At 43.4% G+C, this 17615-nt stretch overlaps 1 protein-coding gene across 1 annotated transcript in view; it reads right to left on the reverse strand.

Annotated features, from left to right (window-relative positions):
• Positions 1-1576: 1576 nt before the first annotated feature.
• The window catches only part of USPL1 (ubiquitin specific peptidase like 1), a 37820-nt gene continuing 21781 nt past the window's right edge, over positions 1577-17615 (reverse strand). The window contains exons 6-9 of the mRNA XM_066583105.1: positions 15030-15159; positions 10046-10171; positions 6180-6334; positions 1577-5601 (exon numbers count right to left, since the gene is read on the reverse strand). Coding sequence (XP_066439202.1) covers positions 4031-5601; positions 6180-6334; positions 10046-10171; positions 15030-15159 — 1982 coding nt within the window. The 3' untranslated portion in view covers positions 1577-4030. The remainder of the gene's footprint in view (positions 5602-6179; positions 6335-10045; positions 10172-15029; positions 15160-17615) is intronic.

Below are 17615 nucleotides of genomic sequence, written 5' to 3' on the forward strand. Positions count from 1 at the left end.
GAAAATGGAGCATGCAGCAATTTTTACGCCACGAGCGGAAATCACAATTGATTTCCGCTCGTGTAGGAAGCAGCGTATCTCTATAGGAAGTAACAGGCGGCATTTGCTGCGGACGCCGACCGCAGATCTTGCAGCAAATATCCGCCTGCGTGCAGACAACCTTGTTTTGTATTCTGCTCTTGAAGAATTAAAGGGTAACTAAAAACTTTTGACATAGTCTGACTTCTGTGACTTTTCTGATAATCTTACAGTAATGACAGGTCATCGGTAAGTCTGGCTGCAGAGACCCACCAATTGCAAAAACGAACAGGCAAAAACACTCATCTGAACACTGTGCACGTTCAGCTGTCATCAGCGGTATAAGGACTGCATGGCCTTTCTATTGGGCCCACAGACCTGGCAGATACAGCGGAGTACAGGGGTCGGATGAGCTCTTTTACTTATTTTACAAACTGGTAGAGGTCTCTGCACCCAGACCCCCACCGATCAAAACTTCTCCCGAGTCACTATAAAACAGGAATCAGAGACTTCATGGTACCACACAAGGGTTAACAGGATATTGGGCTTTTCCCCTCTTCTGTAGATTCCCTTTTTCCAGTTTTTTTTAAAAATATGATTGCATGACAAACAAGCGCTGGAAGTTTTCCACAGTGGAACTGCATATGAAAAATAAGCACGCTGCAGAAAGAATCCACAGCAAGTCAGTTTATGCTGCAGATCTTCAGCACAGATGTAATGCAAAGTATGAAACCAGTGGCAAGTGCACAAAATCCACACCATTTGGGGATCTTCTACAGGAGTCCCTGCAGAGGCTTGCCTGTTTACACAAGTAAGGCCCCCTGTCCACTGCAGTGATTTAGCTGGTGGTAAAATCGCCGTTGAATCACGCCGTCTAAAGCTTTCCATAGCGTTGCTATGAAAGGCGACGGCCCCATGTCCACGAGCGGAGAATCATTGCGATTCTCCGGTCAGCCTGTCAGATTAGGCTGACCATGGAGATCCGTCTGCCGCTCCTGGAACTGCAATGCCCGTGGATAGGGGGCCTTAATCAATAGTCTGGACTTCCTCCTGCTCCCCATCTCAATACAGCAGGCTCAAAACTGCTATTAACCAGATAGCACAAGGTTTTATGGCGCTTGATCTGTTAAACATGCTGTCCTATATAATGGCTTCATACTATTATGTCAGGTCTGTTTATTGTGAGGACAGAACCATTTAAAACGAACAGCAACTCCCCTCTGAAGCACAATTTAAAATGTCCCACTTCTACACGTTTTTTTTCTGCAGGAAGCAGACCACACTATACATTGCAGTGGCCCAGGATGGTACTGCAGGTTGAGTCCTATTGAAATGAATGGAACTCAGCCTGCAGTATCAATCCGGGCAATTGCACAATGTACAGAGCTGTCTGCTTCCTGTGGCAAAACAGCTAGAAGTGAGATTCTTTAATGGGGCAGTACACCAGAGATAGCTGAATGAGGTCATTCTGTTGACTGCTAACAGCTATGTTCTCAACTATCCATAACTTGGGCCAACTTTTGTTCACATTCATTATATACATAAAACAGAAGCCATGTAGATAGTCAAAAAGGTTTTTATTATTTCAAACAAACATTTTTACAACAAGACATGTAAATGTACAGATAATACAGAAGACCTTTGCTTTGAAAGGAAAAACTAGCAACAAAAAAATCATACAAATTTCAAGTCACGCCAGGAATTCTACAGACAGAGCCTCCGTTAACAAAAGGGAAAACATAATGTGCAATGTAGTGAACGGGTAACAGCGAGGCGGCGCAAGCAAAATGTCAGCATTTAAGAAAAAAAAAAAGAAGTTTGAGTGGAGTTTTTGACTGCATAGTTTTCTATCAGTGAACAGTAACGGACGTCAGGCAGCTGCTAAACAAAGTCTTCCAGCACTAAGGGGTTAAAGTAAGCCATGTGATATTTTAACAAAAAATGCCAAACTTCTGAGGCCTACTTGGACCCACAAAGGGTTCATTTATTTCCATTTATGCAACTTCTGAACATCAACTGCTATAAAGGCTGCGGGCACGTTGGTGGTGGGGTGCTAACCAAACCTGCAAAACTGACTGTCACCCTAAAATACATGCATTTTAGTTTGTCTTCTGCAGCTTCTACATATCACTGTATATAGACACCGCAGTCCAAGTCTCAATAGGAGATCCGTCAGTGAGGATGGACTGACAGCTTCGTTTCCTTCGGCAGTTTATCAGCTAATTTATAACCACAAACTTACCTTACATTAGTTGTCATAAATTAGCTGATAAGAAGTTGCAGCAAAGGAGAGAAGGGCTGAAAACTAATGGCCCATTTACACACAACGATTATCGCTCAAAATTCATTCAAACGATGTCTTTTGAGCGATAATCGTTGCGTGTAAATGCTACCATCATTAGCTTTGCAGCCGAATGATGATTTTTAGTTCAACATAAAAATCATTGTTCAGCCGGCCAGCTGATAGCAGGGACTGCACGCTGTGATTCTCCACGGGAGCGCTGATCACATTGTTTTCAGCTGCTGTCCCGCAGGAGAACAATGGAGCTGTATGCAGATAACAGCGAGTGATCTGTTATCTGCATACAGTAAAGGAAGCTTTATTTACATGCAAATGAAGCTAATAAGCTACTAATAGGCATTAGTGCCCATTAGTAGCTATGCAAAATGATCGCTTAAAACAAAATCACTCAAGCTGTCTTTTGAGAGATCATCTTTGCGTGTAAATGGGGCTTTAGCCTCACTGATAGATCTTCTACTAAGACTTCAACTCCAGTGTCTGCATACAGTGATATGTAGAAGCAGCAGAACACAAGTGAAACTTTATTTATAACCAGATAGCAAAAATTGAACAAAGTTGTCTCCACAAAGGTGTCCGCAGCCTTTAGGCATTAATAGTGAGTGACTTTTGAATGTTAAATCTGTTTTACACGCGCCGTGAAATAATAAAGGCGTAGGATTCAAACGTCCACAAAAATGACCGGGTCACTTCTACACGTGCCCAGGGCAATAACCAGGCCAGAAGTGAAGGTTCTTATACTGTAAGGCCGAGTAAGGATTTTAGCTCCCTTTAAGTAAGTTGCACCTTATCTGCTTTATAGAAAATACATCACCGAGACCATTTACCTGCTGGCACCTTAGATCCACAGGGCTGAAAGTAGCTTTCTTGCAGCAGAAAAAAGGTGGATTTTGATCTGCTTAGGGCAATTTTGAAAATGAAGGCTGACCCTCGGCTACTAGGAGACCAGACTTTTGAAAAGGTTTGCATACGAGTCACATCAAAGTAAGGCTTCAGACACACTAATGTATCTGGGTCTTAATTCACAGACAGCACTCGCACCCACTATAGCCTAGGGGACTATACACTTTTTTAACGCAGATCAACAAGAAAAAACAACTCATCGCATGTCTTATATTCTTGTCCATATCAGAGACGAGAATTAGAACATGCAAATGTATGTTAATGTGTGGGCCGTCCGTGTATCAGACACATATCCCTGTGGTTTCCAATGCAAGTTGCACACAAGCCTCTTGGGCTCAACTGGGGAACATGGCTTTCCACTGCACTGTGAGGTGAACCAACTATAAGGTGCAGAACACAGACCCATTACACAATTTGTATACCGCTCCTGTACTGGTGAGGTCACACTTTGATGCCAGATCCACACAATACAGTGATTTTAGTTTGTGTTTTAAAGTGGGATTAGGTTAGTACTGCAGGACAACTTTTGGGTTGTTGCAGGCCATGGTAGAAGCCCACCAATACCACAACCTCAAGGTTTCCTTATGAGAGGAAAAGAACTGGAAAAATTCCAACATGGCCGCCCAGAACTTTTGTTTCCATAAGGAACTACTGAGGTCCCACGGGTGTATGGAATCCCATTCTTCCTTCAAACGTTTTACTTCTTTAGGATCCACTTTGGTTTGAGCCAAGAGAAAAAGAAAAATCTGCAACCCTACTGCATTGTATGAACTTGCCATGAAAGTATATTTGGCCAATAAGACAAACTGTTTAGAAGAAATCATCAAAATTGAAATAACTATTCTCTTCATTCAGAATTGTTAAAGTAGAATTTGACATAAGATTTAATGATTCGTCTCTAGAAGAGCCGTTCTGTGTGGTGGATGTAGAGCAGGCATTACTTCCGGAGGTGGACTGTAGGGCACCTGCTTCTCCCTGATGGCCATTTGCCTGCTGCGACTGGCCGGCTGCCGCTATTCCACAGCCGTCAGCCAACATCTCCAGATAATTGCTGTCACTTGGTTGGCTTCCAGGCGACGGTGAGAAAAGTTCAGAAAAGAACTCCGCATCTCCAGGACTACTACATATCGAAGTGCTGGAGCTCATAGTGCAAACCGATTCATTATCAGCATTGTCTATATGTTCTTGCAGCTCCTGCCAAAAGCCCCGGAGGTGCTCCTTCCGATTAAAACCACCGTGAGGACCACCACTAGCCTGCTCACCAAGCGGGCCCCTTTGTTGCTTTTTTGCCAACTTTTCTAATGCAGCCAGCTCATTTTTCTTGCCCTTCAACTTTTTCAGTAGCTTCAGCCTCAGTTTACGTATTTTATCATCTCTGGATGAGCCCTCCTCCTTTAACAGTTTGCTATAATCTAAACTCCTGCTCCCTGGCATCCTAAAACCTGAAGCTGTAGGCGCAGACAATGGTTTAGCTATTGGCGCTCCCTTTTCCTTTGGAGGGCTGAAATGTGGCTTACTTGCAATATTTAATGAGAATATATGAGATTCCAACAGACCAGTTTTGCCCAAATTTCGGCCTTGAAAGCCATTAAAGTTCTGAGCCTTTTTTGGAACACCGCTTACATCCGTTTCCTTCAGTGGAGAACACTTTTTGAGCGCTAGAATATTCTTATTTGCAAGGGGATCCGAATTTAAAATGGTTTTATTATTGCTGATCAATCGAGTCATCCAGTTTCCGGCGGCGCTTGTCTTGGTATTACAGGGTTGCTGAATGGGTGTGCTGGTTGCAACAGCTTCACTAGCTGATTTTAAAGGGCTTTGTTTTAAAGGACTTAGCACAACTCTACAATTCCTGAGGGGTGCAGGCTCTACATTTGCATCATCCATCTCCTCCGACTCCAATGCATAGTCCCCTTGACTTTCAGGCTGCACTGTGTGCATACTTTCCCCTTGATTTGCTTCCTTGAGAGTGGTGCAAGTATTAGTTTGCTGAAGCTCAGGAACTGTTTCAACAGGACGGCCATTTGCATCGAGGGGTACTTCAACTAATGTCAGCGTTATGACGTCATCATCGGTATAACCTTCCATACCTGCAAGTGGATTAGAGGTGTTTAAAGCAACAGAGGGCAATATAGGAGCAACCTGTTGGGAAAGCTCAGCAGCAGCCATGGAAGAAAGTGTCTGATCTGGAGAGGCCATGGATAGGTTTGTTGAATTATACTCTGAATCTTGTTCTGCTGTATCAAGCTGCACATTTTCCGACAAGGTCTTTCCATTACTTCTCTCCCAAATGACAATATGGAGGTCATCAGCTCGGACTCTGAATTTCTGGTACCTTCTGCAGAAAGAACCTCTAAGGTCATCAGATTCAAGCCAAGTACCTGGCGGAGAAAATAAAAACAGGATTGTTTTCAGAAACAATAGAAACATCGAGTTTTCAGTAAAAAAAAAAAAAAAAAAACAGGTGTACAGACAGAAGAGATTTATAAGCCTCTGTTTGTCTTGGCTGCTGAGTGGAGCCAATAGGCAGGAAAGACGGCCTTAGGGGAGCTGCGCTGGAGTGAGCGCCACAGTCCCCTCGTCTCAGCGATCAGTGGGTCTCCCAATACTCAAAGCGTTTGACATGTCGCTTTGCAGTTACTCTTTAAATGTATGTATTCCCCATAAAACAACTGAAGAGCAACTTTTCTCAGAACTCTGCATTGTGCCGTTCCTCCATTATTCCTTCTGAAAACGTATGGATACATTGACAGCGGGGTGTTACCTTTCCATTTGTCAGGAAATAGTCACTATCAGCCCCGGACCACATACATTAACATATATGATACAGACTGTAGAAAACCCCAGGGGTGCCCTATCCTGCATATTTTTTTTATTTTTTTTCCTGCAACTGCATAACATGAAAAAAAACACAACTTTATAATAAAAAAAATTATTTTTTTTTGCATCTGACACTCACCATCAGTATTTGATATCCAAGTGGAGAAATGTTTGTTCCGAAATTTAATTATTGCCTTCACTTCATATAAATGGCCTTTAAATTGAAATGAATATTCGTTCAGATCGTTGTTCGGCAAACCTCCCACAAAGTGAACCATGAATATCTCATTCAGCCTACAAGAGGAAAAAAAATGACAACATAAGATGTGCAGGTCACCTATAGTCACAATGTTCTGACAAATTTGATAAGATTTCAGGTTCTAATATCCTTGCATTAATGTGACATTAAGCACAGGTTGGGCAGAGGCATTGCACTCCATTGATCTCAATGAGAGCACCAAAAATTCCTGAGTGCTTGACTCTAGAATCTTTAGTGCCCTCATTGAAATCAATGCAGCGCAATGCCTCTGCCCAACCTGTGCGTCCTTCGTTCAGGAACCAACTGGGTCCCCGTTCTTGTGATCAGTAGGGAAGGGAGGGGGGGGGGGGGGGGGTCATAGTGGTCGGACCGTCACCAATCTGGTAATTATCCCCTATCACCTGGATATGGGATAACTTGTTGAAACCAGAATACCCCTTTAATATATGACATCCCGTTGGAGTCGAGAACCCAGCCACCTCCCTCCCCCCATGTGTACTGTTAGAAAGCCTACTGCTCAAGAAATTAAGGGAACCCTTAAGAATCACAGTATAACCCTAAGTCACTTAAACTTCAGGGATATCAATCTGTCCAGTTAGGTAGTAGAAGCAATTGTTAGTACATACATATTCCTAATCTTGCTTACAGTGGGTGCGTCCATAGTGGATTTGGTGCTGAATTTTTGTACCAAAAACTGCAAATTCCACAAGGTCTGGATTCTGATGCAGATTTTAATGGAGATTTCGTTGTGGATCAGCAGCAGACATCAAGCCGTCCATTGTAAAGGATGAAATCTGCTGTACATCTACATCAAAACTCGTGCCATATGATGTGGATTTTGGTGTGGATACACTCCAAATCTACCATGTAGATCTACCATTTTTTAATCAATGGTGGGAGATGCCTATATTGGGAAGGGATGGGTATGTAATGCCCAAGGTACTCATCAACTCTGGAGGAGATTAGCCTAGAAGTGTCCCTTGGAGCCGGAGCAGGAACTGAGCTCCCGCCCCCTCTCTGCCTCCTCTCCGCCCCTCTGCACTATTTGCAATGGGGAGAGGCGGGACAGGGCGGGGCTAAGTTCTGATAATTAGCCCCACCCCATCCCGCCTCTCCCCATTGCAAATAGTGCAGAGGGGTGGAGAGGAGGCAGAGAGGGGGCGGGAGCTCAGTTCCTGCTCCTGGCTCTTCCATCCTCTCCCCCCCCCCCCTGCAGATGAGGACGACGTATATCGACTCGGCGTGAAAACCGAGCCTATATACGTTCATGTGAATGCGCCCTAAGGGTTGAGGGTGTTGCCCTTTTTGCAAAAGCTATTGCGAAATGTAACTTTCGTTTTAATTGAGAGATTCATTGTATATAAAGGGCTGGAGGGATTGATCCAGACAGTATTGTGTATATTAAAAGGGGCAGAACTGGTGGTCGGTTTTTGTAAGAGGTGGGACTACATATTACAGAGTGAGAATGAGAGAAAATATTTGGTGGTGGGGGAATAAGGTCTTGAAAGTTTGTCTGGATAATAAATTAAACCCCATGCTAAGACATGTCAAGTTTTAGAAAGTGCAGTTATACTTTAACCCTCTTAGCTTTTGCCCATCAAATAAATCTAATACAGTGTATTCACCATTAGCAAAAAGTCTCCCCACTCCCTGCAGTGTCCCACACTGCTGCTTGGAAGTAGAAAGAAGTGGAGAGCGCCACAGGTCGATCCAGTCCACACAAAAAACGCTGTGTGGATGCGGTCACAGAGTGTCTTTTCCTCAGTGCTCCAATCCTTCAAAATAAAGGAGAGCTGCAGATACAGGCTGGGGGTTCTAGAGGAAGAACTCCCCCAGATATAATGAAGAAAGAGAGAAAAAACAAACCATCAGAAAAAAGAGATCCGCGCTCACAGAAAAAATGCACTGAGGACAAATTCACATGTAGACAGTGGTGAGATGAAACACTTACTTGGAAGGAGGGGGGTATGATGCACAAATGCCCCCTCCTCAGAGTGTCCACCACAAGGTATAAAGCTAGGCTTCAAGTCACCAGATGATTCTCCAATCGTTTGAGATCAAACAGAACTTTTAATACGGCAACGCGTTTCGGTGCAGAATAGAGCACTTTTCTCAAGCCATTAACACATAAAACAGTATACAATGCAGATATTTATACACAGTTAAGAACAGGCAATTAAGAAAAGACAAACCCCTCCCATGTTCATCTGTGCTGTGTGTCCAGCATTCCCCAGGCTGGGCGTGCACTGATGACATCAGCGGCACCATGTGATCCGGGCGTGCACTGATGACATCAGCGGCACCATATGATCTGGTAGCCGTACTTTATATGCACCAATCAAGTATCTAAGATGAGACATACATTTAAATTAACTCACAATAATGTCCGAAGGTGAACTGACATTTCAGTAATACTCAAATGCAATAACCTAATTGCCGAGCACGTAACTCTATGATGCAGAACGCATCATTAGGCTCCTCCCCTTTCCCTCCCCTCCCGCCCGGCAATTAGGTTATTGCATTTGAGTATTACATCAGTGCACGCCCGGATCACATGGTGCCGCTGATGTCATCAGTGCACGCCCAGCCTGGGGAATGCTGGACACACAGCACAGATGAACATGGGAGGGGTTTGTCTTTTCTTAATTGCCTGTTCTTAACTGTGTATAAATATCTGCATTGTATACTGTTTTATGTGTTAATGGCTTGAGAAAGGTGCTCTATTCTGCACCGAAACGCGTTGCCGTATTAAAAGTTCTGTTTGATCTCAAACGATTGGAGAATCATCTGGTGACTTGAAGCCTAGCTTTATACCTTGTGGTGGACACTCTGAGGAGGGGGCATTTGTGCATCATACCCCCCTCCTTCCAAGTAAGTGTTTCATCTCACCACTGTCTACATGTGAATTTGTCCTCAGTGCATTTTTTCTGTGAGCGCGGATCTCTTTTTTCTGATGGTTTGTTTTTTCTCTCTTTCTACACTGCTGCTTGGTCCTTAGTGCCTATTGGTTGTTTATAGGCTGCAGTCCCACCTCTTTAAGGGAGGTCACCAGCTACTGCAGCCAATGACAGTGTTCAGTAATAGATAGCTGAACTTTCATTGGCTACAGCAGCCTGACATCCCATAAAAAAGACTGGGGCAACCTGATGATGGCAGAGGGGAGAGGCAAGTATTTGCTGGGTATTTAAATGCATGGGGGCTGGGGTTTTAACAGAGAAAAAACAAAAACCCAACAACTGTGAAACGCTTTAAGGGGTTAATGAGACTCACTATAAACGTAGCATGCCCAGAAGATGTTAAACAGTGTTAAAGTGGAACTGTGCTTTCTAAAAACTTGACATGTCAAAAGATTTGATCTCTGGGGTACTATCTGGGGAGACCCCCCCCCCCCCGATTGCTGTAATGAGCCATCTGAAGCATTTATCGAGCGCTGTCACCGCTTGTTAGCAAATTCTATTTGCCAGTCTTCAGTCAGCAAGCCGTGACAACACGCTGATCAGCGCTGAGCCGCTTCATTTTAGTGATTGTGGAGGTCTCAGCAGCCGGACCCCAGCAAGCAAAACTTCTGACATGTCAAAAGTTTTTAGAAAGTGCAGTTATACTTTAACATTAAACCCTCTTCGCTTTGCCCATCCAATAAATCTCATACAGTGTATTCACCATTATCACAAAGTCATCCGCTCTGAGCTCAGCAGTCGGATGTTATAGTATTACAGCATTACTAGTACTAAGGGGAAACCTCTTACTTTTCCAGAACCATTGAGCGTTTTTGCTCCGTATCCTGACACTGGTTGCACGGCCCGCTGTGTACAGCATTCAGAGGATGCCATTCTGGAACTACATTTGTGAATGTAGTCAATGTCTTCTGGCATCTGCAAATAGGAAGAGAGCAACAGCATCAGTATGGAAAGAGCTGCTTACCACAAGATATTGCACGCAGTCAAACTGTAACTCAGTGCAAAAACAAACAGAAGTCCAGCATTACTAGAAAAGCCTCCCAATGCCACTTACACAAAGCCATAATAGGGGACATTTTAGCATCTGTGTTACTGCCACTAACCAAAACTGCTGTAAGTTCTAGGCTGGAGTCACACGGTATATACCCTGTTTCCCTGAAAATCAGACATACCCTGAAAATAAGACATTTCAAGCATCCTCAATAAGCCTGAAAAATCATTTTGCATCCTCAAAAATTCTGGAAAATCATGATATAAGCCCTACTCCAAAATTAAGCCCTGCTAACAATTAATTAAAAAAGTCAATTTAAATAGTGTCCAGGCAGCTATACATGTAAAAAAGTTAAACCTTTTTGAACAAAAATTAAGAAACTGTCTTATTTTCAGGGAAACACGGTATTCCCAGCGGAAATCTCGCGGTTTTGACACAGCGAAAAAAAACCCACAAGATTTCCACTGGGACCGCCCCGCGACCTCTCTCCATACATACTCCGACGCTCCAGGACGTAAATGTACGTCCTGGAGCAGGAAGGGGTTAAGGACCAGACACTTTTTAGGGATTTTACCCATGTGGTGGTTTAACTGCTTTATTTTTTTTTCCCCTCAGCTACCAAAATTATTTTTGCTGGATTTTTTTTCCATTACACATAGGGCTATTTTTTAAATATCTTTCACTGACTTTTTTCCATTTTTTAGTTTAATTAGGGGTAAAAAGCTAAAAAAAGGATTTTAAAATTAGTATAGTTACACTAAAATAAATTACGGGAACAAGGTCATTATTTTGTTTGGGACGTTTTGATATACAATATGGATGTTTTGGATTACAGGGTGCGTACGACGACTGTTTTGGATTATATTCTATGTATATTTATTTTATTTTATTCTGTAATTTTGTTTTACTTCTTTATGCAATTATTTTTTTTTTACTCTCTATGTCCCCCATGACCAGGATACAAAAAAATGTCTTGTACCAGCAGCACCAAATGATGTCCCACACTGGGTCAGGCCACTGAATGCAACAGCCAGAAAGGGAGTTCAAAAGCAAAAAAAACTCCTATTGAGAGTCAACATAAAAAGAATAGGACTGGCAGCATGCAGGGAGGCAAGAGAAAATATAACTTATTGCCCCATCAGACATAAATATGAAGAAGGCCGAAGCGGTGCCATTTACGTCTGTCTGTGATGGGGCAATAAATTATATTTTCTATTGCATCCCTGCATGCTGCCAGTCCTATTCTTTTTATATGTCCCCCATGACATCATATTAGGTCTCATGTCCACGGGGAAAATCAGGCCCGCTACGGATTCTTCATGGAGAATCCGTAGCGGGTCCCTCCTGCCCTGCGGACATGAGAGCGGAAAATAAGAATAAATAATAAACTTACCCGCAGCGGACCGGGAAGGTCTTTTCTTCATGGCCGGATCTTCTTTCTTCAGCCGGCGGATCCGCCGGGCCGAAGTAAGAGTATCCGGACGCGAAGAAGAGAAGATCTGCCCGGTCCGCTTCGGGTAAGTTTATTCTTATTTTAGGTCTCCCGTGGATCCAGACGGCTTCCATAGGCTTCAATAGAAGCCTGCGGGAGCCGGTCCCGTGGGAGACCCGCACGAAAATGGAGCATGCCCATTTTTTTTCATGCTCCATATTTTTTTTAATTCCCTTTTATTGACCATCCGCAGGTATTTATCTACCCATGGGTGGTCAATGCATCCCTATGGGGTGCGGATCCGCGGGCGGGAGAAAAGTTAAAATCCACTGCGGATTTTAATTCTTCTTTTCCCCGTGGACATGAGGCCTAAGACCTCCGGGGGTCATTCACATGTTTTTTGTTATTTTATTTGACATCTTTCCCACTGCAGCTGGGACATCCATAGGAGTCCCAGTTACAGGGAAAACATCCCCTGTAGTGACATTAGTCACTGGTAGAGCTGATCACGGTCCCTATTGTGCCCTATTTCTCGCATAGTGAAAGAAACACTTCCACTTTTTAGTACATAGCACTCATTGAGCGATGTGTACTAGTGAAAGGAGAGGACAGATTGCTAAAGTGAATAGGTCAAAATGTTCCATCGCAGCACCATGTCCATTTGGCTGTTTCCATCACTGCTCTGGGAGGTGTATGTGGTTCACAGAAAGTCTATGGAAGCCATACGCCACTGGCAATGACAGCCAAAGAAGCACAGTTTTCAGTTAAGAGTTTTCATTTTCGTGACTGGTGGGGGTCTCAGCACCCAGACCCCAGCAATCAAAACTTCTGACATGTCAAAAGTTTAGTTTAATTTAACCACTTAAGGACCAAAGTGTTTCAGTCCATAAGGGCCAGATACTTTAGGGGTTTTACCCATATGGCGGTTTTTGGAGCCTTTTCTCCGCTACATATAGTGCTATTTTTTTTTAAATGTATTTATTTATTTGTCCACTTAATTTGTGTCAGTTTTTTTAGAAGTAAAAAGCTTAAAAAATAAAAAAATAATGACTGTCTTTATCTCACACGTTTCCACTGTATCTGGAGCATCCATAGGAGCCCTGGTTACAGTGGAAAACATCCCCCTGTAATGACAATCACTAATAGAGCTAATCTAGGTCTACTAGGACCCTGCAGCTCTGCAGCGGCAGGGGGCACCCAGCGGTCACATGATTGCCGGGTTGAATAGCGAAGTAACACTTCCACTATCACTTTTCACTACATTGCACTTTACTGAGCACTATGTAGCCTGCAGGAGAGAAGGCAAAAGTGGTTAAAAACAGCTTCTGCCTCCTCCGGGTCCCGGCCTTACAAGAGCATTAATCCTGTGTCACATTTGTACTATCAGCTGTGATTAAAGCCCAGGGCCAAGCGCTGTAAATTTACAATGCTTGGTCCTTAATGGGTGAAATGAGGAACAGCACAATGCAGAATCTTAGGAAAAGATGCTTCAGAATTGCTATTTTATGAGCAATGTCAGTATTTAGTAAAGCAGGCATGTCATGAGAGGCATTTTTAAAAACACTAGTGATTAGTGTTCCAGATTTTTTAAAGCAACCCTCTGGTCCTGGGGCAAACAGATTGCTGCACAGCCTCTCTGTGCATTAGTATGCACTATAGTCTATCAGGTAGTCCGTGTGTAAGATATTACATGCTGCTCTGACAGGCCAGCGTTGCTCATGTGTGAAGCACTGCTCAGTCAAAGCAGGTATAAAGTCTTAGACTAATGTTGCAAACTAATGCAGAGTGTGCATCAGGTAGTCAGAAAAGCAGCCTGGCCATCTTTGTTCAGGACAGTATGTCACTTTCAGGGCTCCTGCACACTGGCAAGAAAATTGTGCGATATTTGTGTGTTGCGAGACACAAATAAGAAATCCATTCTTTTGAATGGGTTCATTCACATTTGCGACATTTCCCTGCATAGCAATGCAGGAAACACATTACAGAATGTCCGTTCTTTTTGCAATATTGCCCATTGTGTGACAGCTACGGCGGCGATGAAGGGAGCCCCACAGCGGCACGAGGCGGTTTTCTTGTGAAAACGTCTCGCATCCAGGGATTTTCAGAAGAACTGTGAGGGCGATATCGGGCCACGAATCACAGCCCGATATTGCCCTTGTCACTGTGCAGAAGCGCCAAGGGCAGCTTCACGCAAGCATGTTTGTGTGCGCAATGCGTAGACAATAAAAACCATTGATTTCAGTGGGCTCGCTCTGTTTCTTTGCACACACATTTCACATGGAAAAAAATGCAGCATGCTCTGTGTGCGCATTTGTGCACCAAAAGTCTCATTTAAGTCCATGGGTGGCGCACAAATGCGCAATCAATACCCTGCAATTGCACAATACTCCGCGCAATTCTGCAGGGATAAAAAAAAAAAAAAAAAAACACATCAAACTGATTAGCCTAGATAGCCTTTAAAAAAAAAAAAAAAAAAAAAAAAAAAGTCACAGCAAGAGTATGTCCCGCGACCATGTGAAATGGCCCTGCGAGCACAAAAAGCATAGTCATATGGGCAGGAGCAAGCACAGCAGTGCATTGTGCTCACGCAAGCTTTTTTGTGCATTCATTCGTGTGAAGGGGCCCCAAGAGGACACTGAACATACAGAATACTCTAAGCCTAGCCCTTCTACAGCAGAAATTGAGGAGGAAAGTAGATAGTTGGTAGAAAAAAGCGTTGTAGACCCGCAGCACCTGGCAAATTACTTAATGCGAAGAGGATATCCACCACGAGAAGATTTTGAAAAAAACAGCGTATCTTTATTATATATCCCAGACAAAATAAAAACGGACAGCTGTCCGTTTTTATTTTGACAGTCCTGCATGTTTATCTGGATAAGGATAGGTCATTAATAATTGATCGTCTGAGATCCGCCGCTGGGACCCTGACCGATCAGTTGAGCGGGCGCATGCTGTCAGCGGCGCAAATACACAGAGGTCGGAATGGAAGCAGTAAGTGGCCGACGCATGTAACTGCAGGCATGGCTCCCACTGATTTCAATGAGAGCCGTGCCTGCAGTTACCAGCGCTGGCCACTACACAAGAGCTTGGAGCGGAGGCTTCCGCTCTGACCTCTGTATTTGCAGTGCTGATGGCATGCGCCCGCTCAGCTAATCGGTGGGGGTTCCCAGCCGATCAACTATTGATGATCTATCCTTAGAATTAGGTCATCAATAGTATTTCACTGGAAAACCCCTTTAGAGCAAATACTGTTTTCACGTTTTGTTTTAAAAGTCATTTTTCGGTTCAGTGCTCCTATAAACACTGTACAACACATTTCTAAGGTTGCAGCTCTGAATCTTTGCCGTTACCTCTGCTGGTAGCTATAGCCACAGGCCTCGCACTTAAACTGCCACATAAACGAATGCATATAAAGTTTCTCCGTCTCGGGGTCCAGTCCAAGTAGTAATGGAAACGCAAAGACCGGGCTTTCTCTCTTTCCTGTTGAGAAAAGAAACATTAATAAGCTGGAGAAATAGGTTCTCTCATTTTATACAGTGTAATTAACCCATTCAGCACCAGAAGGCAATACACTTTTCTATAGGTAGGGACCTTCCTATACCTACTTGATTATAATGCTAAAAGGGTTACTCGTTTGTGCTCACATTGGATGGTGCCTATATAGATAGCAGTGTATCCAGGAGAGCTCCTATTCTATAGGCAAATATCAAAAAATTATTATGGGTATATACAGAACGAAGGGTCTGCGGGGTATAAATTGGTTTACATTAAATTCTCTAAAAGTAGGTTGTTCTGAACTACAGTTGCCCAATGCGTATTTATTCTGTAGTTGGTTTAATCAGCAACATCTTAAAACACAATGTGTTTTTACTGCATATATCCTACGGTACGCTTACTGCAGCCTTCCTTTAATCTGATCCAGCATGTTCAAATTTTCTCAAAGCCCGAGTTGTCTCATTTATGCCTACATTTTATACGAAGCAGCCTATAGACTAATAGCAAACCCACAAGCAGCATGCCTCCAACTCTGCACCGCTTAACGGCAGAGGGTACATAAGATTCGCCCTGTTCTGCAGCAGTGGTAAAAAAAAAGTCAAAGCGTGGCGGCGGTACCAGTGTTCAGAAGGTTGTAAAGGTTGCAGGAATGACAATGGGGATTTGCCAGCAATAACAAAAAAGCTGTCACAAGTGTGTAACCCCAACAATACTTGTGCTTCATATAGAGAAAGAAGACAAAATGCATATTAAACTGAAATGAAAGAAAACATAACTATCAAATGTGGTAAAGACTATGGAAGCAGCTCAGTATTAAATCATTGCTTAAAAATGCAACTAAAATTTCTACAAACTTTTGACATGGCCAACGTTTTGATTAGTGACGATCCAAGTGCTGAGATCCCCACTGATCGCTAAACCGAACAGGTAAAAGCGCTTCTCTGAGTGTTGTGCCGTTTAGATGCCATTGCAAGCAGTGTATGGACCACATAGACTGTGAAGCCAGTATACTGCTCCAAGCAGTGACAGACAGACAAGTGTGCAGAGCACTGAGATGAGCGCTTTTCTTTCTGTTCGTTTTAGCCATCGATAGGGTTCTCGGCACTTTGGCCCCGTAGATCAAAACTTAGGACATGTCAAAAGTTTGTAAAAAGTTTCTTTATCCTTTAAAGAGGTATTCACACCTGTCAGACATATCCATGTCTGGTAGATGTGATTCTATCCTCTGAGACCTGCACCGTATGGAGTATAACGGAGGAGATTGGGGTGTGCCATCTCCACGCTGTAAACAGAGGCAGTGACTGTGCACAGCTCTCTCCATTCACTTCTATAGGAGTGAATTGCAAAATGTTGCAGCTTAGTGCCAACTAGTTTGCTACTTTTTGTATAAAAATTAAAAAGGATTTTTCCAGGCTTTTTTTTCTTATTCATGACGAACCATCAGGATAAGTCATGAATAGAAGATTGACAAAGGTTCAACATTCAGCATCTCCGACAAACAGCCGTTTTTCCAGGCTGTTGCATGCAGACACTAGCAGAGCCGTATACTGTGCAGTGACCCTGAATGATAGCGCAGTCTTTCTCCCATTTAAATGAACAGGGAAAAAAAAGAGAGAGGCCTTTAATGGCCTACTAAAGGTCAAATTAAAGAAAAAAAGGCCGGAATATCAGGATTATTTGTTACTTATCGTAAAATCCCTCTCGTCACGTTCATTGTGGTACACAGGAAGACCTTGGGTATAGCTCCTGCCACGAAGAGCCAAACACTAAGTGAAGACCACCAGCTATACTCCTCCTGCAGGCACTGAGCTAAGTTAGTTTATTGGTAAGTATGAGAGAACCAATGAACTCATGAAGTCCATTAATACAGACCAGAACCCAAAACAAATAAGTCCAAGTAAAAATCCAGCTAAAGTATCCCTTTTGGGGAGAAAACTACCAGCAGTGCTAGCAAGAAACAAACTGGGTGGCTGCTGTGCCCCCCAGTGAACATGAGGAAAGGATTTTACAGTAAGTAACAAAAAAGCCTGTTTTCTCATCCATGTCATTGGGGGACACAGGACGACTTTGGGACATTCAAAGGTTGTACCCAAGAGGCTTGGAAAAGGTGGTGCCGACAGCCTGTTGCTTCCAGTGGGCGCAAGTAAAGCACTGGTCCATCGGCAGCTGCAAAGTAATACTTTCTGTAGAACTAGAGGTAGTGAGGAGAGGAAAGTGTTCCTATCAGTAGCGGCACATAATACGATGGCTACTGTCAAGAGCGCCTGTATCTTTAGAAGGGTGGCACTAATGAGTAGGAAGATGCCCCTGTCCTTTAACGGTACGTCTTACTGCAAAAATATGGGCGGTGGTAGGTACAATCGGAGTCATGTTTGCCAAGGTTAACCGATTTCTGCAGGAGGCAAGGAGAGACATACACTATCCTCGAAGAGCTGAAGAAC

Source organism: Eleutherodactylus coqui, chromosome 1, assembly GCF_035609145.1.
Source record: "Eleutherodactylus coqui strain aEleCoq1 chromosome 1, aEleCoq1.hap1, whole genome shotgun sequence".
Lineage (NCBI taxonomy): Eukaryota > Metazoa > Chordata > Amphibia > Anura > Eleutherodactylidae > Eleutherodactylus > Eleutherodactylus coqui.